General features: G+C 53.7%; 1 protein-coding gene across 7 annotated transcripts in view; it reads right to left on the bottom strand.

Moving 5' to 3' along the window:
• The window catches only part of Nol4l (nucleolar protein 4 like), a 121,082-nt gene that overhangs the window by 13,594 nt on the left and 85,177 nt on the right, over positions 1–22,311 (bottom strand). For 5 of the 7 annotated variants that reach the window (XM_029474306.2, XM_029474307.2, XM_021151042.3 and 2 more), the window contains one exon: positions 13,343–13,484. In XM_029474306.2, coding sequence (XP_029330166.1) covers positions 13,343–13,484 — 142 coding nt within the window. Of the gene's footprint in view, positions 1–13,342; positions 13,485–13,630; positions 13,691–21,328; positions 21,425–22,311 lie in introns of those variants that run through there. The other 2 variants (XM_021151068.2, XM_021151065.3) reach the window with 2 other exon arrangements.

The following is a 22,311-nucleotide window of genomic DNA, read 5'->3' as shown; positions in this document are numbered from 1 at the left end:
CTTAGCCCTCTGCCCTCGAAGATGGGCTGAGATTTTCCTCTGACAGTATAGTCTAGAAGGTTAAAGAGAAAAACAAACTGCCTAACAGCATTAACTGAGCAACTACTGTGTACTGGTCCTGTTCTAGATGCAGGAGCAGTGATGACTAAACCCAGGGTGCTGGTATGCCCGGGGTACCAACTACATCTTAAGAAGTTTGATAGTAACTGGGAAATTGAGGTATGACAGGTACCACCTGCTGAGCATCTATCCAACCCCACTGCTGCAGCGCTTCTCGCCACCCAGGCCACTACTAACCCCTTCCTGGACTTCTTGTTCTAGCCTCAGGACCTTGCCCTGCCAGCTCCCACCCTAACCCCTTAGCTGGGGTCTCTAGGCTTGGTTAGAGTATTGTCTGCCCTGCTCCTTCCGGTAGGGCCCATTTCAGAGGGCTTTCATGGCCTGACTGCCCTGCTGCCTCACCTGGGAAGGAGGTGCTCTCCATTGTCCTAAGTACCACTCATACAACCACTGGTATGGCTCCGGCACCTGAGGTCTGGGGAACAAAGCTGAAAACCCACCTTGGCTAATTAGCTTCTGTCTGTTCTTAGCCACTTCCAAGTTATGCCTTCTACTCTGGTACCATCCCCCCCAGGCCACTTGATCGACCTGGAAGGGCACTCACTAGATGCCTCCTCTGGAAGGATAAGCTGCTCTTCATCAGACACCATGCCAGCAGTCACTCACTGCATTTACCACAGGCACCAAGGCCAGCTACAGTGTCATACCCTGCATGGGGACAGAGAAGGACTGCCTTGTCTGCCTGCCTGGAGCAAGCAGCATGTGTGTGGCTGTGGAGCTGCCCAGGACACACAGGGCAACCTTGGGGTCCCAACCAAGGTCCAAGTCAGCTGTGTTGAGAAGCTGCCAATACTACCGCCTCGGCTGCAGGCCCAGGCTCACACTGCCCAACTTTCTAGAAAGAATAGGCGCTGGTTGCAACAGGGGCACCCATCTGTCTATTGTCAGATACCATCCCAATCTGGTAAGGAAAGTGGTTGAGTAGATGAGGCCCCCAAAACACCAGAGCTTGGTAACTGCTGTGGCCATAGACTGCAAACACACGGAAGAAACTGAAAACCCAAACCATTATGTAAATATCCAGAATTAAAAATCTCAGGGACCAGTGCACACTATTAGCATTTTTAAAAGCCCCTAGAAGCAAATAGGTAAAGTGTGATCTAGCCATACAATAGAAGACTCGGCCTTAAAATGAGTGAACTTAGATACATGCTGCTGCAACATGGAGGACCCGTGAGGACGTTACGCTATGTGAACTAAGACACGAAAGGATAAATAGTGAATGATTCCACTTAACTGCACAGGCTAGAATAGAGCCATTCACAGAGGCACAGAGTGAAGTGAGGAGGGGGACGACGAACTGCTGTCTGGCACAATGAGAAGTTTGAGAAATAACGCTGCTGATTGTAGTTTGAAGTATACAGCCCAGAGGGCTTATATTTATTTTACCACAAAAAACTCCAAGCTAGTGGGTCCTCATGTTACCCACACTGCACCTGGGGCAGGACACAGCCCACATCTGAGGTGGAAAAACAATTGCAAAAGCCCACAGTCTGCAGTCCTCACTAAAGCTCCTGTTTTTAATACAGCTTGATCCAGCGTCACCTAACAGGAGGCCTGAGTTTCCCACCTGGAGGGAGAGGCTGGCGAGTTTTAGCCTAATGCAGAGGAGCTAAAAACAGGGTGGGTATCACCAGTGTGAACTCATATCTTGGCTTCTCTTTCACATGGCCCTTACATCAGTAACACAGCAATCATGGCATCAACTCTCCCTGGCATGAAGCAGGCACTCAAAAGTGAAAGTGGCCTTCTTCTACCCAACACCCGCTTCCTTCTTCCTCACCTGCTTCCTAGGCTGTGTCCCCGAACTGACATTAGAAGTGAGCACTGCAAGGGGGGAAGGAATCGATCTGGAAGCGCATCTCCTGGTCCATGCACTGCTCTGCCCTTCCTTCAGAGCTTCCGTGAACATCCTCTCCCCAGGGAAGGTTCCCACCGTGCCTATCCCATCTCATCCTGGCACAAGCTCTGGCTGCACTTCTGCACAACTCCTCCCAAGGAAGTTGGCCCTACAGCCACACGATTGTAACCGTGGCACCCTTCTCCCACTGGGCCACAGGGTCTACCGCCCTGCTCTCCCCTTGCAGCTCAACCTGCCATCTCGCTGTGGCCTTGGCCTTCTGTACTTCCGTCACCTCTTGCTGCTACACTGTCCCTGGCTCTCCGGACCTTGTCCTTCACTTCCTGTTCCTCTACTTCCGGGTCTTTGCTTAAAGGTTACTGTGTCAGGAAGCCCTCCCCCACCCAGCCCCCACACTGACATGCTAACCTCTTTACCTAGTTTCCAGCACATTACCTCCTCCTCTCACTGTTCATCGATTGTGTCCGTACCCGGCAGGTAAGGTGCCCCTGGGCCTTGGCCGAGCTCTGGTAGGTTAGGTCTGGATCACTCCTGCTTCCCTGTAGTCACACCCCTGCTTCTGGCAAGGGTCCCTGTGTCTTCTATGGTTCCTTAGGCCTGGCCAGTCAACAGAACCCATTATAGTCACTGGTAAAAAGCCATCTAGCCAGGCTGTTCCCACAAAAGTCAGACTTCAACTTTTCTACCTGGGGGCAGCTAGATTTGCTAGGCAGGGGCCCCGTCCTGGGGCAATCTAGAGACAGGCTGACACAAACTTCCAAAACCTGGCTCTACCTTAAACCAAAGGTAATCTTGGACTATGTGGTTATAAGAGCAACAACTTCCTTATTGTCAAAGCGAGCTGAAGGCCACTTTACATCATGTGGGGCTGCTTTGGTCTCTGAGTAAATGGGGCTAGGGGTGAGGCCCTGGGAGCTGGACTTAATGCTTCCCACCTATCCTGGGGCTGTTGGTACTGCCCCAGGAATGAGCCAGTCTCACCTCCTACCCCACCCCCACACGGTTCAGGAAGAGGGGACAGAGATCCAGCAGCTAGGATCTGATCCACTGCAAATTCTTCCTCACTCTCAAGAAACATGACTTAAGAGGCACCCAACACCCTTTGCCTGAATGGCATATGGTGGGCTGGGCCAGTGGTTTCAGCTTGCCTCACTTTCAGCCTGACCTTGGGCACAACCACCTCCTGGGCTCCTCTTATCTGCAACCCAGGGAGTTGCCCATGACACCCTCTTAGGCTCCAGTGTTTTATGACACCGTGAAATAACCAGCTGGCCCCACAGCACTAAAGGCCCTGGCCCTTTTGAGACTATGGCCTCTCCTCTGGGGTATTCTTTAGGATCTACTCAGACCTGGAACTGGAAGTGGAAACACAAGGTGCTCAGGTGACCATCTTGTCCCCACCTGGTCCTCCTTTAGGGCTTGCACCTACCTGAATCCAGAACAACACTGGCAGGGTTCAGCTGGCCCACCTGTGGCTGTGTGAACAGCCTAGAGAGCTGCCCTGAAGGCTTTCGTGAAGCAGGAGGAATGTATCCCCCTTCTGTCCATTTCTACAAAAATGGGCATCCACATCTTGGCAAAGGGTGACTGACTCCCCCAGGCTGAGAGGACCCAGAGCCCACCACCTGTGCCTGGAGAGCCCGAGGGCAGGGGAGGCCTGCCATGCCCATCCACTGTAACAGGGCGATGTGCTGCTATTCAAATGGGAGAATTAGTGATGAATGGGGGAAATTGTTCCTCCTTCTGTCCCGTCTCCAGAAGGAGACAAAAACTCCTTTTACCTCAGCAAACAATGCCCTTATGTGGGCGCCAGCGCCCTGCAGCCTGCACAGCCCCAGCTCTGTGCAAACCGCCAATCACCACTCTGGGCTCTGGGGCCACAGCCAGCGGGTACCCTTCCTCAGTGGGCAACCCACACCAACTCCTAAGCAAAGCTGGAGAAGATGGCAAGGCCACAAGAGCCTACATATTTGGTCCACAGGCAAGTTGCTTGCTGTAGCAGCGGTGGAGGACTGGAGGAAGCATGGGCCCCTTGGTGAGGCTCTGGTCGAAGCAACAGCCAGGCAGGGCTGAGGATGGGCATCAATAATTCACACACAAAAGCTGGGAGCCAGGAAGGAGGTAGGGAAGGTGAAGTGCTAGAGTTGGCAGCACCATCCCCCAACAGCCCCCACCCAGGCCATAGTCGCTGAAGGTCTAGAAGGAAGCTCTGGGCTGCAGCCTGACACACTCACTCCTCTGAATTTGGGGTGTACACCTCACTAGGGCTCTCTACTTCATTATTCACCCCTGCCTGCTTTGACAAAGGCCAGTGGCCTGGGTAGTGTTTACACAACGCATAGTTCCAAGAAGCACCAAGCTCCTGGAGCCCATCTGTGTTCTCTGAAAGCAGGCAGAGGGACCAGGGGTCAAATGGGGGCCAAGGGATCCAACTGCCCTAGGTGATAAGGCTACATTGGGCATGTGACCAACCTCATGAGGCCCATATTCTCCCTTGATCTTCAGGCTCTGTGTCACCCAGCTGTCTCTCTTAAGCTCCCTCTTTCTTCCCCTGTGGCTAATCAGCCCAGTAGGCCAAAGCTTAGGATCAGAGAGACCATGGGCCCCCTTCTCAGGCTCTATGCTTTTTTTTTTTTTTTTTTTTTTTTTTTTTGGCAGGGTCTCATAAATCCCAGGCTGTCCTTAAACTAGTATTAATTGAGGATGACCTTGAATTTCCGATCGTCTTGCCTTCACCTCCCAAGTGACTGGAGATGTGCACCACCCGGGCCCAGTTTATGCAGTGCTGATGAAGGAACCCAGGCTTTTATGACTGCTAGGCAAGAACTTACCAACTGAGCCATATCATTGATCCACTCATGTTTCTTAACACACAGCCCATAATACTGATAGCTGAACCCACAACACACGCCTCTACAGTGCACCGGCAGGCTCAGCATCTCTGTCTTAATCTTAGGCACCCATGCCTAGGCTCTCAGTGACTCTAACCATGCAAGTGCTCATATTTTCAAAGTAGGGTGGGGGTTGTTTGTGGAGTTTGGTGGTGGCTTTTTATACAGTGCTAGGAATGGAACCCAGAGCTTCATGTATGCTAGGCAAAACCATGAATGTTAACAATGTATTGTAAAGTCAGTTGCAGTGGTGCAGTCCTATAACCCACTGTTATAAAAGGCTGAGGCAGGAGCACCAGCTCTGATTATGCATAGGAAGGTCAAGTCTAGCCTGGATTATGGAACAGGACCCTGTCTCAAAAAAGGAGATAGAGTTTCTTTTACCTAATAAACCCAATATATTTCAACAAGTAGTCAGTAACATGTTTCTGTTTTCATGATAAGGCGTGTCTTCATGAGTGTGTCTTCATGAGTGTCACACACCTTTGCACCAACCTTCAATGTTCAGCAGCTGCGAGTGAACAAAGTCTCACACAGCCCAGATCTACAGATCTTCAGGGATCCCAGGGTCCAGGCCCCTGGAGAAGTTCCAAGCTACAGATAACAAGGTATTAGAGCAGGGGACCTAGGAGCTGAAACCACTTTTGCTGGTGGACATGGACATCAAGTATGCACCAGATCTGAGTGTCAGGCTCCTCAGTAAAGGGCCAGAGGCTCCTGTGGTCGTCACCAGTCTCCCAGAGTGAGCAGCAGCACCCAGATGGCTTCACAAAGAATGCCTCAGCCCACCCCACCGTGGATTCCCCCAATACACACTGGCAAGTTACGCCCAAAGGAAATGCTCCCATATGGAACCCTTGTTGGTCTGTCTTCCCAGGCCCATCACTTTCTCTTCTTTCTGCAGGCCAACCACTAGTACTGAGAAAGACCAACTTGAAGTGCAAAGCTCTAAGTTAGGCTCCCTACAGCCTACTATTCCCAACCCCCACAAATCATTTGTTCTGAGCACAAGCAGTGCCACTTCAGGCTACTGTGTGTGAGTAATTCACCAGGCAGAGCCCTGCCTGGGAGCTTGTGTGTGGAGTTGGCAGGCCCCTGGCAACCCTTCCTGTCCTCCCGGAAGCTGGTCTAGGGCTGGTGCATCCTAGTCCTTAGGTCAGGATGATGACGACAATGACAATGTGGCCCAGCTACTTCCTGGTTCCTGGGAGAGTCATCCTCAAACAACTTAGGCCAGGGTGGTACCTGCCTGGATGGCCCTACCCAACCCCTCTTCAGCACAGCGGAGCCACCCGAGCAGAGGAAGGGATCTAGATATTGCTAGATGAGGGGAGTCTGCTGGTAGTAGGCCTAGAACCTGCCAGATGTCCCCAAGGCCAGGGCTAATCTCCCAAGTGGGGTTGGAAGGGAGTGCAGGGTTGTCTCCACCCCCCTTGCTTAGCAGTAACCTTCATCCTGATGGGCCCCAGAACTTCTCCTGCCCTAGTGTCCTTGCCAGGCATCGATGGGCCCCAGTAACAGGCCCAGGGCAAGACCAAGCTCCGCCTGAGCCTGTGGTAAAGGAGTCTCTTGGAGCTGTCTCCTAGCTCCTCTTGTCTTTGCAGGCCAGGTCGGCTGTCTGCAGACCAACCAGCTTGATGGACACTTTTTGTGACCCAGGACTGCTTTATGGCCAACTCCTAGAAGAACTGGAACTCTTGGGTAGGGGAAGAGAATTGCTGTAGTCATATGGTTGGTGCCTCAAATCAGAGCAAATAGCTCTTGCTTTACAGGGGGTGAAGAGGCCCCAGGCCTGGCTTCCAGCCTCACAAGACCTCACTTGAGACAATTACAGGGTCAGGGTGATGGACAAGATGAGGACCCACAGTGTGGGGCAGAGTAGTAGCTCACTGTGGGCAGCGAGTGGTGTAGATTGGTTGTAGAATGCTGTTGGCCATGCACAAGGTCCTAGATTCAATCTCCAATAATGCTGAGATTTCTTTAAAAACAAAGATGGGGCTGGAGAGACGGTTCAGAGAACTCTGGCTGCTCTGCAGAGGACCTGGATTCTATCCCCAGCACCCACACAGTGGCTCACAACTATCTGTACCTCCAGTTCCAGGGGATCTGACACCCTCTTCTGAACTCTACTGTCACCAGGCACACATGTAGTGCACAGGCATATATGTAGGCAAAATATAAATAAAATAATAAAAAGTTTTAAAAAGAAAAAAAAAAAAAGAGCCCAATGTGGAGTCGGGCATGGTAGCGCAGGCCTACAGTCCCAACACTTAGGAGGCCATGAGAAGGACTGGAGATTTAAGGCCTGCCTGAACTGCATAATGAGACACCCCTGTATCAAATAAAGAGTGTCTAAGGCTATCCTAGGAGGCTGTAGTGGGCGCCACTCCTTCTCTGGGCAATAGTAACCAGAGCATTGTCCAATCATGAGGACTGAGTCCACAGTGACTAAGCTGTAAGGACCAAGAGCTCCACACTCCAGCAGTGGGAAGACCCAAGCTGGCACAGGTCTGGTCCTACAGCCATTCATCCCTTTCTCTACCAGTCATGCAACCGCTGGCCTGAGTTGTCACTTTCTAGGAGTGATCTGGGAGGCACACTGTCACCTGGCTGCCTATCCCCAGACAGCAACACTACCTCTCAGCTGTCTCCTCTGCCTGTGTGCAGGGAGCAGAGGAAACCCCAAATGAATGTGCACTGTTGACATGGGCCTGGCCATGTCAAAGTCTCAAACCCATGCAAACACTGGAAAGCCTTCTCCAGGCCTTCCTTCGGGATGTGCATATGAACACTGACAATGTATGTAGGAAATGTCCAACTCCACTTTCCACCCTGGATGTTTGCAGCCTGAAGACTGCTCCCCTACACACACTGATCCTACCAAGATTAGCCAACCCTGTCCTTGACCAAGCTGTGTACCACAAACCCTGCCTCCTCGGTCCACTGTATGCAGTAAGCTCTCCTCTTTGTTCAACTCTATATATTATAAACTTGCTGCACTTTTTCTATCCCAGAGCTCAGACCACCCAGTTCCAGCTTTCTGTCTGCTGTCCATCTGTCTTTTCTGCTTCCCCTATTCAAGTCCAACTTCCTGGAGAACCATTGCAAAGACACAGCAGCTGTGAGTCAACAGGCAGGGTCTTCATGGACTCAAGAGTCCAAGGCAGTCCCTGGACCTGTGGTGGGAACGGGGCAAGCTGTGAGAACCCAGGCCCAGCTGCTCCACCAGCTTTGGTTTTGAGACAGGATCTTTGCTATGGAGCTTCAGTTGTCCTCAGACTTGCTATGTAGCTTACTCCAATTCACCATCCTCCTGCCTCAGCACTGAGGTTATGGGAGTGAACCGCCACGACTAGCTCTGGCTCCCTTTCTAAAGTACCAAGATCTAAGGGTAAGGGACACCACTCTACGTTTAGGAAGAATGCTGTGGGAAGAGACTCATGGGACCTAAGGAGGCCAAAGAATCAGGACTGGGTCAAGCAAACCTGGTGAAAGGCCCAGAGTCTCTGGGAGAGGTGGAGGCCTTTTGTATCACAGTGATCACTGACATCACATGGTTTTATTAGCCTGAACGTGCCAGTGGGCCAAGAGCCTCACAGCCTGGCCCATGACCCTTCCCAGTGTCCACACATCATGCAGTCCTCACAGCTCAGTAAGGTGGGCACAGGAATATTATCCAACTACTAGAGAGAGAGAAGTGACTTGCTCACAATCACACAGAAAGAAAGAACAGAGGCAAGACCTGGACCTGTATCAGAGGGAAGCCAGTGACTGAGTCCTTCTTTCCCCTGATCTTCCCAGAGCCCTGGGGGGCGGGGCGGTGGGGTGGTGCTTGGAGGACAGCATCCTAAGAGATGGATCTAGCCAGGAGAAGAGGGCTGAACCACTATAAAGTTTGAGCCAGGGTCTCTAGGCCCTACCTGCTTACAGCTGATGCCCAGCTGGCTGAAGGCCCCACTCAAAGCAGCAGGAGCCAGAAGGCCTGAAGCCTTGGTCTTCAGACAAATAGATCTAAGGCCACAGCAGAGGACAGGGCCCACCTACAGGAAGCCAGATCCAGGGAAGTTCTCGGGCCCACAGAAGTAGCCCTGAACCCTCCTAAGCTGTAGTATGGCTGTGGCCTCCCTCACTTGCCTTTCTTGGCTGCAGCTTGGGATCACAGGAAGTGAGTGTCTGGGCATTGGGATCACAGGCCCACTCTGCTTCCTCTGACAGACAGGCTGCTGCCTGGTGTCTCCTCTAGAAGCCCTTCTCTGGCTCCCATCAGTCCATGGTCACACAATAGTTATTCACTGAGCATCTATACATGGCAGGGGCCGATACAAAGTATAGGACAAATGACTCTAGCTGGTTACTTCCTGTGACTGGACAAGCTATTTCCATGTCCCAGACCTCTCTGGAGGAACTTGGTGCATAGGACTGGGGGCTGGGGCCACAGTGGGCTCGGATCACTTGGCAGACTAGACAACCTTTCCTACAACAGAAGCAATCAGTGACAGGAGAGGGGAAGCCATTACTTAAGGAAAAGGTAGCACAGTGAATGACAAGGGGTGGGACAGCCCGAGGGAAGCCCCCAAATCTGGAGCATTTTTCCTTTCTTTTGTTCCTGTCCCAAATTCTCTGCAATGCACAAACTAGTGTTGTAAGGGAAACAACAAGATCTATTTGTACATCCATAGCTGCGACTGGAAAGGTGACAGCCCAGCACGGTCCCCACTTCCCTGTGCTTGATGCTCTCTAGCCAAAGCCAAGACTCTTTGGAGACCCCGGAGAGACTAATAACTTTATGGGTCACTTAATCAAACTGCTGAAAACCCTTCCCTGACTCCACCCCGGACAGTGCTGGGCACCAGGAGACAGCACTGGCCTGCAGGAAGTAGGAGTTCCAACCTAGCTGAGGGAAGCTCCCATGTCCAGCAGGTCCCCAGGGACAGGCTGTAGGAGGGCCTCATCTGAGAAGGACACACATTAGCCCTGAAAGGCTCCAGTGCTCTGCATAATTCCTCCCAGGCAACCCCCAACAGCCTGTGTGCAGAAGGGCGGAAGCAGGACCCTCCACTGTCCCCTGGCGAGAGCTTCCTGTCTGACGGTGGAGGTGGGGATGAGTAATGTCCGTTCCCTGCCCCCATGCGTCCCTCCTGGAGGGCAGGCTTCAGATTTTCCATTCAGGAAGGGGCACCGTGAGAGTCCGAGTAGACTCGTGGCAGGGGAAAGGAAGGAGGAGCTGCAGACAGGGCTGGGATCCCGGCCCTGCACCACTGCCCTTCAGGACCTGCTTGCTCACCTCCTGATGTGCACACACTCACCTTCATCCATCGACTCACTCAGTCACCAGCGCCTCCCCAAGACTGCCTTGTATGAGCAAAAGACATGGGCATTACACAAAGAATCCCACAATGGGTCCTGATAGGATGATAGGCTCTTCAGCTCCAAGGCAATGCCAGACCTCAAGTGTCTCTAGCAACTCATAGGCCAGCAGCTTTCCCAAGCTTTCAGCACACACAGAGCCTTGACAGACCAAAGTCAAAGTTCAAAGCCAAAAGCAGGTCTTGGGGTCGGCATGGGCAGGAGACAGGAGGAGGTGTGTGTTACCTTTAGTGTATGAGGATCTTTGAACCTCACACAAAATGCCCGCCAAAGCAGAGGAGGAGGGAGCCTCTCCTGGTGCTGACAGACTGCCCTGTGAGAGAGGACAGGATTAATGTCCTCACACTGGCAACCATGGCCCCAACTGAGAAAGTACTATGGAATGAGGCTTGCTGCCACCACCCATGGCTACAGAGACTCAAGAACAGGACCTCAGCAAAGAGAGTGGAGAAACTACCAGAAGAAAGCCTGGAGAGAGGGGCTGAGATGGGGCTCTGAGGACAGGAGGGTGGGAGACAGACACAGGTGAGAGGTGAGAGCTGGTGTACTCTCCACTCTGGGACCTGCCCTGCCAAGGCCCAGCCTCCTCCTGCCGTTGTTCAAACTTAAAGAGAGAAGCCAGGAGTGGTTTGTGACCCCAACACTCAGGGCTGAGAGGAAAGGACTGATTCTAGTTTAAGGGGGGTCTAGGTCATACAGCAAGACCCTGTCTCAAAAACAAACAGAAACATAATTTAGAGAGGGGCCCTGACTGACTAATCCCTAGAGGTATAACCTATACAAACAGTCTGGCTTCTTGCCATCGCTCTTGATTGTATCATGGGTCGGGTCCACAAGGGTGGATGTGCCCAGGAGCCCTGCAGTCCTGGCAGACTAGGGCGCTGTCTCGGGAACAAAGAACCCAACTTGCCCCTAACAAGGAGGGGCCCCTACTTCCCTGGCTGCCAAGCTCGAGGGCAGTCTCTATAAATGTCAGCTTGCCTTTTCATTTGGGCCACAAACATTCAGCAGGCCCTAGTAATGGGCCAGACGTGCAGCTGGAGGAGCACAGGGCAGAGCAGAGGCTAGCACTAACACAAAGCGCAGCGTACCTGACAGAAGGTGGGGGCACTCAGATGCCTATCCAACCAATGTGCTCCAGAGGGTTTTCTGGGATAGACACACAAGCAGACTATGGCTGGGTATGGAGTGCATTACCAAAGCCACCTACTGGGTTTGTTCCCACCCCTCATAAAGAACAGTAAGAGACATGGTCTCACCAGGGCTCACTCATGGGGGCCAGATTTCACCTCACATCTACACTCTCCACACATTCTGAGACACAGCTGGAAGGCTGTACCATGACTTCAGGCTATGCTCATGACCAACCAAAACCCCGTTCGTGGGAAATGCTCTTTCACCTTGGTCCCGAGAGACGAGGCCAGGTGGCTGATGCTCAGTACTGGGTTTAAGCTGCTCTCTGGCTACGACATCAGCCTCCAGATCTGCCACTGATTCATTACACTGGTGGGTCATGGGCAGCACCATTCTCCCTGTTCCTAGTTTTCCTGTTTGCCCTCATAAACACTAATTCTACCTATGTTGTTATGTCCAGTGCCTGAGATAGATTTGACTCTACCCTGCAGCAGGTGGCTGAGACAGCTTAACCCCAGCAGTCTGTTTCATCTGCACTGCATCTTCACCAAGTTCTAGATTACAGCAAGGGATACCAAGGACAATACAGCCCTTATAGAACCCCCCCCCCCCCAGTTAGTTTACTGACTCCTGAGGAAGGACCTCAGTCCACAAAGACACCAAGTTAGTGTTCTCGGGCAGTGGCCAAAGGGTGCAGCACACGAACAGCACAAGCAGACCTTTCAGAGACAGAAACAGCCTTACAACTCAGGGCTTAAAAACAAGTTCTACATCTTTCTTGGGAAGGCATACCCAAGGGTGCTGTGCTAGCACAGCTCTTAGTAGGCTGCTGGGTGTGGCTTTCAGCTCAGATGAGGCTGGAGGTCAGCTGCTGGGTTGTCCCAGTCCCAAAGCCCCCAAGTGGTGGCCCCCATTGGACTCCACCCATGGGAACGCCAGAAGGCAAAAGTAGTCTGCAGGCTCGCAGCATGAGGGGGTCCTGCTGACCTCGAGACATCAAGGCACAAAAAGCCTTTTCTTTCCCAGCAGCCAGCCTCATGCCCCACTCCTCACTCAGCCACCCCTGTACTACCCAGCCCCAGCCCCAGCCCCAGCCCCAGCCCCAGCCCCAGCCCCTCAGCTGCCTGCATGCTAGACTCCTCCCAGACAAAGCCAGACTCAGGCCAGGAGGGAGGACCAGCGTGTGGGTTCTGCCATGGAGATGAACTTTGACCCACACCACAAGGCTCCTACCCCTTATTTACTCTTTAAGACTCACCCTTTTTTTTTTTTTTACAGAGTTAACATTACACCCCTTTTCAACCCTGTACCTCCCTCCCACATTCCAAGCCCTGACCTTCGACCCTCCTAATTGCAGCTCCTAACACCCCAGTTCTCCGAGGCCCAGCTTTGGGCTCATCCCTGAATCCTAGTCACCTCCTTCCTGGAAACAAGAGCCCTACCAGGGAACTCTGCCTACTGGCACTATCCCACCCTTGCAACCTGGTCAGGCCAAGCTGGCACAGGGCCTAGAGGCCATGCCCAGGCTCTACATGGAGCCATGGAGTGGACCTTTGATGTCTGACTTTGTCTCTCCAACCCCAAGAAATAATCCAGAAATCCTGGCCAGGTACAAACTATCTGGCCACTGACCAGGTAGTCCTGTCCCAAAGCCAGCCAGGCCACAAGAACACAGCTTTGGGTCACATGCATTCTTGATCTTCCTAGACCTGAATCATGGTAATTCTGAAAACCTCATCATGAGCATAGATAAGAGCAAATAGATAAGAGATTAGCCCCCACCCTCACCCCTCATATCTCCCAACCTGGGGGCTCTGAATGAGAGAACAGCCTGCTCTCTCTGGGGCAGTGGGGATGGCAGAGATGCTGACAACACCAGCTTTCAAGTACAACAGGAACCACAAGTGTCACCTGGGTCCCACCACCCAGGGCACATGCAAGCCACTCACAGGGCAATGAGGGCACTCACCATCCTCCTGGCTATGGAGGTTCTGTGGGCTCCGCATCCTCTCCTCTTGGCTGGGGCTCAGGCTGGAGGCCAGGTGGGGGTCAGCTGACATCCATGCGGAGTCATTCATATCAAAGTCTTCACTGCTCACAGAAGTTTCATCCTGAGCGGGACAGAGAAGGCAAGTGTTCAACAGGAGCAGGTATACAATGGGCCTGGGTACCCTTTTGGGCAGACTAGGAAGGGTCCCAGAGGGCACAGGGAGCCCCCAAGAACATGCAGTGAGTGCTGGATGGCACTCTCCCTGACCTCCTGAAGTGGCTCAGGCTCTAGTTCCTGTCCTCGGAAGCCAGGGCTAAGGGCCGGTGCTGTCTGTAATTGAAGACAATTAAGAGGTCTCACATCCTGTGGGGCAGATAGCAGAGCATGGCTCTTACTTACCTTGTGAGCCAAGGTTGAAATGAGCGTGGTAAACAAGAGCCATCATTCCCCACCCCACCCCCACTGTAGCCTGAGGAAGAGGGCTCACTCAGCACAGGGCCTGCACTCTAGAGTGAGACACAGGGCACCCAGGAGGCCAAGGTGGCAGTCCCCGTCAGGCCTGCAGCCAACTCCTGTGGAGCATACATGGAATTCCTTTCTCCCACTCCCCCATCCCAGAGGACATTTCTGTCTTCCTCCTTCCTAACCTTTGCTGTGCTTCAAAGATATGCTCTTGGGCGGCTTCCAGAGTTGAGCAGGCCAAACCCAGAAGTGTGGAGAAGGAAGGGGGTGGGGCGGGCCAGGGTTCTGATCAAACCAAGAAGGGACAAGGAGAGAGGGTGCTAAGGCCTTCCAAACATAAGCTAGCCTGCTGGAGAGGACTGAGCCTGCTCTTCTCCCCTGACTGCTGGCTTCAGTGTGCCCTTGGCCAGTCATCTGGGAACCCCTAGGATGGGGCCCTTTTAATCCAGCCTTCCTCCAGGAAGGAACCCCACCTCCTTTCAAGAGCAGCAAGCAACTGTGTTGGGGCTCCAGTTGTTACACATGGGGAAGAAGGCCCAGCAGTGCCACATGTGGAGTCCTGACTCTGTGCTCCTGCCCCAGCAAGACACAATAGCCTCTGTGGGCCCACAGCAGGGCGCCCTCAGAGGGCCCTCTCACAGACATCTCTTTTATGGTGAGCAAACACGCTTTGGTTTGAACTTTCTTCTGCTGTTGTCCCTGGGGCAGACACATCTGCTCCAAGTGCTAGGGAACCGGAGGTTGAGCCTCCCTCCCTCCCCCTAACCAAGCCTGCTGGCAGGCAGTTTCCTGGAATTCACAGCTTCTAGGCAGCAGTGTGGACCCTCTGTGCTGAGTCCAGAGGACAGAAGCTGAGCCACAACACTGTCAGTGTGCATGAACACCCTTGGAATCCTGGGGATGGAGCCCAGTGTGAGCTCCCTCAACAAGCACTATTCATACACTCTCGTCCACTGGGACACCTACTACACACACAAGCTCATCTTCCTACAGCCTGCCTTCATGACAGCACTTGTGCTCACATCTACAGGGCATGTGTGCTCAACAGGTTCTCTCTGCACAAAGAGTACAACAAGGAAGGCTCTCGTGGAGGTACAGAGCAGGGATACAGAGCGGAGGCTCTCTGTGTGCCTCGCTGGCCCCTTGAGAAACAGAATCAGGGTTCCTTCCCTGGGCCCCTTGCACAGGCAGAAGCAGAACTCACAGCACTGTGGGAATCCATGAATTAAGTGACTGTCTCCTAGTAGTAGTGTTTTGTCTTTTGAAACTGAAGCTACTTGAGCCAGGCCATGGTGATGCACACCTTTAATCCAGCATTCAGAAGACAGTCAGGAAGATATTGCAGCCAGCCTATAGTAATTATAGTACTGTTCTATAGTAATTCGAGGACTACACAGAGCAACCTTGTCTCCAAGAACAAAGACAAACCAACAAACAAGAAAAGAAAAAGAAACAGGATCTACCTATATAGTAGCCTAGGCTAGCCTCCAGGTTATAATCCTCCTGTCTCAGCCTCCAGAGTGCTGCAATAATTTACTCAAACCCATTCATTCATTCATTCATTCATTCATTCATTCATTCATTCCCTGGATACCAACTGTGGGCCAAGTGTCTTGCTAAATGCTGAGAATCAAGCTGTGGTGTGGATCTGACTTCTGGCCCTCCTGAACTCCCCACCCACGAGCATAAGTGCCTTCGCCTCGGTTGTTGCTTGTGCGCCACAGCTCTTCTTCCTTTCTTTTTCCTGGCTTTTTGAGAAAGGCTTTCTCTGTGTAGCACTGGCTGTCCTGGAACTCAACTCTGTAGACCAGGCTGACCTCGAACTCAAGAGATCCACCTGCCTCTGCCTCCCAAGTGCTGGGATTGAAGGTGTGTACCACCACCTTGCCACAGTTCCTCTTCTTAAATAACCTTCCCATCTGTCCATGCCATCAGCTGACTCATAGCACAAACCTACCGTGGGGCTCTCTCCTGTCCCATCCCAGGGCTCTGGGTCCTTCCAAGAGTAAGGATCAGGCTGCCAGTCCTCTGAATTCCCCATGAGACTAGCAAGATTAGTTGAATTGACTAAACTCTCTGGCAAGATGTAGTGTTTAATGAGGATGCTGCATTAACCTGACAATTAAGAGTTCTGGCTGGAGCCAGGCGTGGTGGCTCACGCCTTTAATCCCAGCACTCGGGAGGCAGAGGCAGGCGGATTTCTGAGTTCGAGGCCAACCTGGTCTACAAAGTGAGTGCCAGGGCTACACAGAGAAACCCTGTCTCAGAAAAAAAAAAAAAAAAAAAAAGAGTTCTGGCCGGGCGGTGGTGGCACACACCTTTAAGCCCAGCACTTGGGAGGCAGAGGCAAGCGGATTCCTGTGTCCAGCCTGGTCTATAGAGTAAGTTCCAGGACAGCCAGGGCTACACAGAGAAACCCTGTCTCGAAAAAAACCAAAAGAGTTCTGGTCCCACTGTGCAGTTCTTGAGGGGGATCATGTGAAAACTGGAACCCTGGCTGGCTGGTCAGAGGCTGCATGCTTCCCTTAGTTACAGCTGCTAGCCATCCTGCAAAGGACCTATTGCTGCTTGGCTCAGACAGCTGAACTGTTCAGGAAAATGGGTTCCACCTCACTCTGCCCAATAGATGGACCACATTTTACACTGACAACAAAATTACCTGGAAAGAACAAAGCATCCAATATCTAAATGCTCCCAGGCTCTGGGACAAGGGTTTCATAAGTTTTCTGCATGAGGCACCCCCACAGGGCAGGCCTCTCTCCAAGTCTAGTCACACATGTGCCCCAAAGGCTTGCCCAACTGCCCACAGCAACAGAACCAAGGGCAGAACCAGGATTTGAGTCCAGACAGTCTGCACCTAGAGCCATGAGATTACACTTTCCACCTTTTGATCAAAAGTACCTGATTCCTTCCTTAATGACAAAGTGCCTCAAGAGAATACCCAAAGGCAACTCCCCGGCATCAGGACTAGGGATGCTCAAGGGCACGGGCACATGCACATACACACACACACACACATGCACAGAGTTGATGCAAGTAATTGAACATCCACTTTGTGAAGAGTAGCCCCAGGGCTAAGGAGGGCTCCTACCTTCAGACTTTATCTAAGGAGAGGACTCAGCTAAAACTTCTGGCCCATTTGTAGGGATAGGAAAGCATCTCTCCCCCACCCCCCAACCACCACCACCACCACCACCACCACCACCACACACACACACACACACACACACACACACACACACACACACAGAGTTACTGAACATCAATGCCTCTCTCTGGAGATTTGTCCAGAGGCCCTGGATTTCTGCTGCCCCAACTACTGCTTTGTGAAAGGTGGTTCTGAGAACCCAGAAGCTGACTGCTGTGGCTTTTTTTTTTTCTTTTTTAAGTGGGAAATTAACCCTATTAAACCTAAACGTTTCAGAAAACAAAGAGCTGAGTAAGCTGTAGCTGTGGAAGTAGCTAGATGGCCACAACTACTTTTAACACCCACACTTTCGGAGCTAACCTAGAGAGAAGCTTCTGCAAGCTGCTGCCAGCAGAACCTGGCTGTCTGTGGGCAAGGCCAGCCACGGCACAGGGGCAGACTCAAACTCTCTACTATCTCCAGAGCTGAGGCTGGCAAGGCAGGCTAATTACACAGACAATTACCAGAGCACACAGTTCAGACCCATCACCCAAGTCCACAGGGACCTGTAAGAGGGAGGGACGCAGGGAGGAAGAAAGAGAGGCAGCCAACCCAAGTCAGGAGTGGTGAAGGCTGAGGCCTGCCAAAGATCCCAGGCACTCCCCCTGTTTCTCCAAAAGGTCATAGGTAGGTCACTTCTTGCTCCCTTCTTAAATCTCAGGAGAAGCTGGGCTACTGATTTTTCCCTCTATGTTAAATAACTTCAATGGGATATTCATTTGAAAATGAAAATGTGCAAACCATGCTTCTAAAATCCCTCTCCTGAGATTGTGTGACTGAGCAGGCAGCTATGGCTAGGTTCCCCTACCTAGCCTTTGCCCTTTACATCCTGAAGCCTGTAGCCTTGGCCACTTGGCAGTTAAGGTTCATCAGACCACACACCACAGAGTGTGTGCCATCATGGGTCACAGAGCAGTAGGGCCAACCTTCCTAAAAAGGTCTTGTCTTGGCTGGGCAGGGAAGGTAGTACCCAGTCAGCCTTTAGGATACACCCCCAACCTGGGAGTCTTCACTCTGGGCAGACAGAGAGGAGCTGACCAAACCCTTGAGCCTCTTATCTTCAGTCTAAAACTCAGGAGCCAGTTTCTACCTCCTTTTGCCCCTCACCACACACACACACACCACCCCCACCACCCCCACCATGCCCAGGCCTTTCCTCCTCTCCAGCCCTCTGCAGCACCAAACACACTCTGCAGCCCAGAGGACTGGAATCTGGGAGCCATGCTGAAGGAAGTGGAAGCAGGCCTGTATCCATGGCTGTAACTATGGGCAGGTGCTATCAGTAACCTGATTATTTTACAGCTGGGGTCAACTTCTCTGGAACTGGGTTCCTGGTGCCTCTGAAGCTCAGCCATTTGCATCTTACAGGACTTGGAATTCTGGGGCGTGCCTCCTACAGTATTTTCCAGGCCTTCCCTAAGAGCTGTAACTCTATCTCTACCACTCACTTGAGAAAGAAAGGGAGGAGGATTTAGCGAGAATTCAGTGCCAGTGAAGGCCATGAGGCCTGATCTGGAGCCACGGGTGTGGGTTTCAGTCCACGGTGGGGGTGGAAATGTACAAGGATGCTCTTAGGCCAGACAGGAAACAGACAGCCTCCCCCCGCCCCCCACATTCTGCACTGCCCCCAGGTTTTTGGGCAGCTGGAAAGAACACCAGTGTGGACAGTTGCTCCAGCCCTGGCTCTCAAGCTAGCATTATGTACTAGGATGTGGCTTCTAGACCATCTGTGAGCCCAGCCAGGCCAGAGAAGGCTCAGCCCCTGAGCAGCTTGGGATGAGGGTTATGTATATCACTCAGAGTGGACCAAGAAAGTGCTGAGGCACATTTGATCCCAACTTAACTACTTCAACTCACCAGGCACTTATTAATGAAACTGAAAACTCTCAGTACCCAGAGCAAGCAAAGGTTCCTGCCCCAGTTGTGATGGTGTTACATGAAAGAAACAGGAGATCTGAGTCAGCTCCTGGGCACTTGGAGCTTCCAAGGTTGCTGTGGAAGGCTGTCCCCATCAATGTCCACTTGGCCACCAGAGGAGGCTTCCTGAGACAGCGCACACAATGCAGTCCTCACTCACAGCCCTCCCCGCTTACTAACCATACCAGCACTCTCCGGGGAAAGGAAGGGAGGAAGGCTTGCTCCAGCCAGCCAATCACTCACCACACGCACACTCTCACATTGTGCTTCGCCTGTTCACATAGCCATGTGCACGCTCTACTGTCCTTGCCAGAGTGGATGCCTGGCTGCTGGAGTGAGCATTTCCCACACCTTCCCACTAGTGTATGTATGTATGGGCTTTTGTTCCAAGGTAAAGGCAACCGACTGTTTTCCCAGCATTCCTCACTATGAGACCCCCAGCTCCTGCCATCAATAGGGACCTGAGTTTCTTGGGCAAGCAGGGTTCTTCCAGCCAAAAGAATGGCCAGAGGGGAACAGCTCAGAGCTAACCCTATCCAGGAGTATCCTTCCAAGAAAAGGACTCAGGCTAGACTAAAAAGTTCTTGAGCAACTAGAGGATGGACCGGCTCCCCATTGCCCCAAGGTGGCTGACACCCTGGGGAAGAAGTTCCTCAAAGTTAGCCTCCTCAGCAGAGAGGTAGGCTGGGGTGCTGTTTGTCACTGGTAGGCAGAAGGTACTGAGTTGAGGCAGAGAGAGCAAGCAGAAGGAGGTGCTGCCTTGAGACTGCTTTAAAGGACAGCTCAACAGAGAAGCCTGGATTGCATTCAAAGACATTTGGGCTCAAATGGCTTTCCAATGAAAGGGTAATTTACAACCTGGGGTTAAGCTACCCACTGGGGCCTGGGCCATCAATGGGCCTTTTCCCCCCACACCAACGCACAGCTCAGAAGCAGGCATATTTCAGAGGTCAAGCGACCTGGCTCCACCATCACAGGCTCTCTGCCCACAGGAGTAAAGACAGCACGGACACTCTCCCCAGGCCCCAACGCTGGTGTGTGCGGTGGGGGAAGGGGGTTTCCAGCTGATTCTGGGATAAGTAGGGCTTTATCTCAAGGGAGAATCTATTTCAGGCCACAATCCTCAGAAAGAGGGGGAAATCACAGAGTCTAAACACCATTTCAGGTAAAATCACGAGGTTATTCATCTCCCCTCAGAGCAGACGGAAAGAAAAATCAATGTTTTAGAGGGGGAAAGGGTTCCATTTGAATTAATGGGTTTGTGGCTTCTCCATTGATCTGCGCCTCTTCACACTTTCTTTTTGTGCTTTTGTGCTCTGAAGGAGAGGGGAGGGAGAAGGGACTGGCAGGGAGGGGGCTCTCGATATGGAAAAGGACGGTCTAACCTTAACCTTTCTCGGGGAATAATGCTAATTAGCGAGGCTTAATGAGAACTTCCCCCAGGAAGAACGGCCTGGTAAAGGCGGCCGGACTCCCCGCAAATGCAGCTCCGAGTGAGAGTGGGGTCACTTCTGAACCCAAGAGGCTGGAAAAGGAAGGCGAACTGCACCACCACAACCACCACCACCACCACCACCACCCCCCCACACACACCCGGCCTGCCAGTGTAACCTGCCTAGGAGCCCTAGGTGAAGGGCGGCGAACAGCCAGAGGGCGGAGGTGCAAATCCACTTTAACCCTTGCACGCGCTCTCTGGAGGCCCCCGCGCAATGTGCCCCTTCACCAGGGGTCCCCGACACCCTAGTTTCTTCTTCAAGGGTGCACACGAGATGGGCTGTCGGTCTCGTGGTGGAGCGACAGGAGCCTGCCAAAGTGGACTCAACTGTGCAAACCGCGTCTCAACTCCCCGCGCCGTGGCAAAGGAGCCCCTCCCTACCACTCTACGCTTCCCGTCCCCACATCCCCAAACACAGTCCACTTCCTTTCTCCCGGAGGCAGAGGCCACCCGAGCCTGGCCCCCGCCCCACTGCCAGCGAATGTCTACCTCCCGGGGACGAGGTGCGGAGCCCGCTGCAAACGGCGTGGCCGCTGCACAATACCGCGGCGCGGCTCACACAATCACCGCCCCCCCGGACCGGCGGCGCGCACGGCCCGGAGTGGGGTGCGCCCAGCAGCCCCGGGCACTTGAAGCTAGGTGCACCTCTAGGGCGCCCCGCAAGCCCCGGAGCGCAGCCTCCGCCCCTCCCCGCTCTCCGGCACACTCGTCCGCCCCCAGCTCCAGCCCACTCCACCCAGGGCCAGCAGCTCGCCCAGCTCTGGAAGCTCCCCGTGAGTCCTCCTCCTCGGAACCCCCCAGTTCCCCTAACCGCAGCTCAACGGCCAGAGGCAGGGCAGGAGGAGGGGGCGGCGGCCGAGGGCCCGGGACCAGCAGGGTCGTGGGGTCCCCCAGGACTCCGTACCTGGGCGGGCGGTGAGGTGCAGATCGGCGATCTAGCTCTGGGAGTGAACCGGGCGGGAGGCGGTGACAGCCCCACTGCTCCAGCTGCTGCTGCTGCTGCCGCCGCGGCCGCCGGAGGAGAGGGGCTGGCACCGCCGCGGCGCGTCACTGCCCGGCCCGGGGGCGGGGGTGGCCAGGGGGAGGGCCCAGGCGAGCGGCGGCGGCGGTGGCGGTGGCGGCGGCGGCGCCGCGGCCCGGGAGGAAGGGGGAGGGGGAACCGGGTACGGAGAGGCGGGGGAGGGGGCGGGACCGGGCACGGGGCGGGGGCCGGGGGGGAGGGGAGCACAGGAGGACGCACTCAGGGGGAGTAGGAGGAGCAGCAAGAGGAGGAGGTGGAGGGGAGGGAGAGAGGGAGGAGTGGGCATGGGGGGGAGGGGGAAGAGAGGAAAAGGAGGCACCCGGGGAGAGGGAAGAGGAGAAAGGAGAGTGGGGGAGAAGAGGAGGAAAAGAGGGGGGGGGCGTTGGGCCAGGTATGGGGACCAGGGTGCGCAGGACGCGCCGCTGTGCGCTCCTGGGTAGAGCTCCCTTAAGGGAGAAGAGCTTGGAGGAAGATCCCTTCAGGGCGCGCAGCCGAGGAAAGGAGGCGATGGGAGCTGGGCTCGCCCTGGCTCCCTGAGGCTGCGGACTTCAAGTCCTGGGCGGGGTAGGGACGTATCCTGCAAGCTGTCTGTGTTCAGAGCAGGAGAGGGAGACTTGGCCCAAAGAAAGTGACTAAGGCAGCATGGTCGAGAACTCTTGGTGCCATGGGGCCTCCGGACAGCCCCCGACCTTATGCGTCTCTCAATCCCGGGCGACACGGGTGCTCGTTGTGCAGGGCTGCGGGACCCGAGTGTTCAGCCTAGGAGGTCCTAATGGGACGCTGACAAGGAAAAGCCAGGCACGTGGCCGACTCTGGGTCGGGCCCCCGCCCACATCTCAAGGCCCCCTTTTCTCGATCAAGTTCAA

The sequence above is a fragment of the Mus caroli genome, unplaced genomic scaffold (genome assembly GCF_978045245.1).
Source record: "Mus caroli unplaced genomic scaffold, Mus_caroli_1 scaffold_2, whole genome shotgun sequence".
NCBI classification, from domain to species: Eukaryota; Metazoa; Chordata; class Mammalia; order Rodentia; family Muridae; genus Mus; species Mus caroli.
Note: the sequence above shows the minus strand (reverse complement) of the source record. Positions and strands in the feature narration are given on the sequence as shown.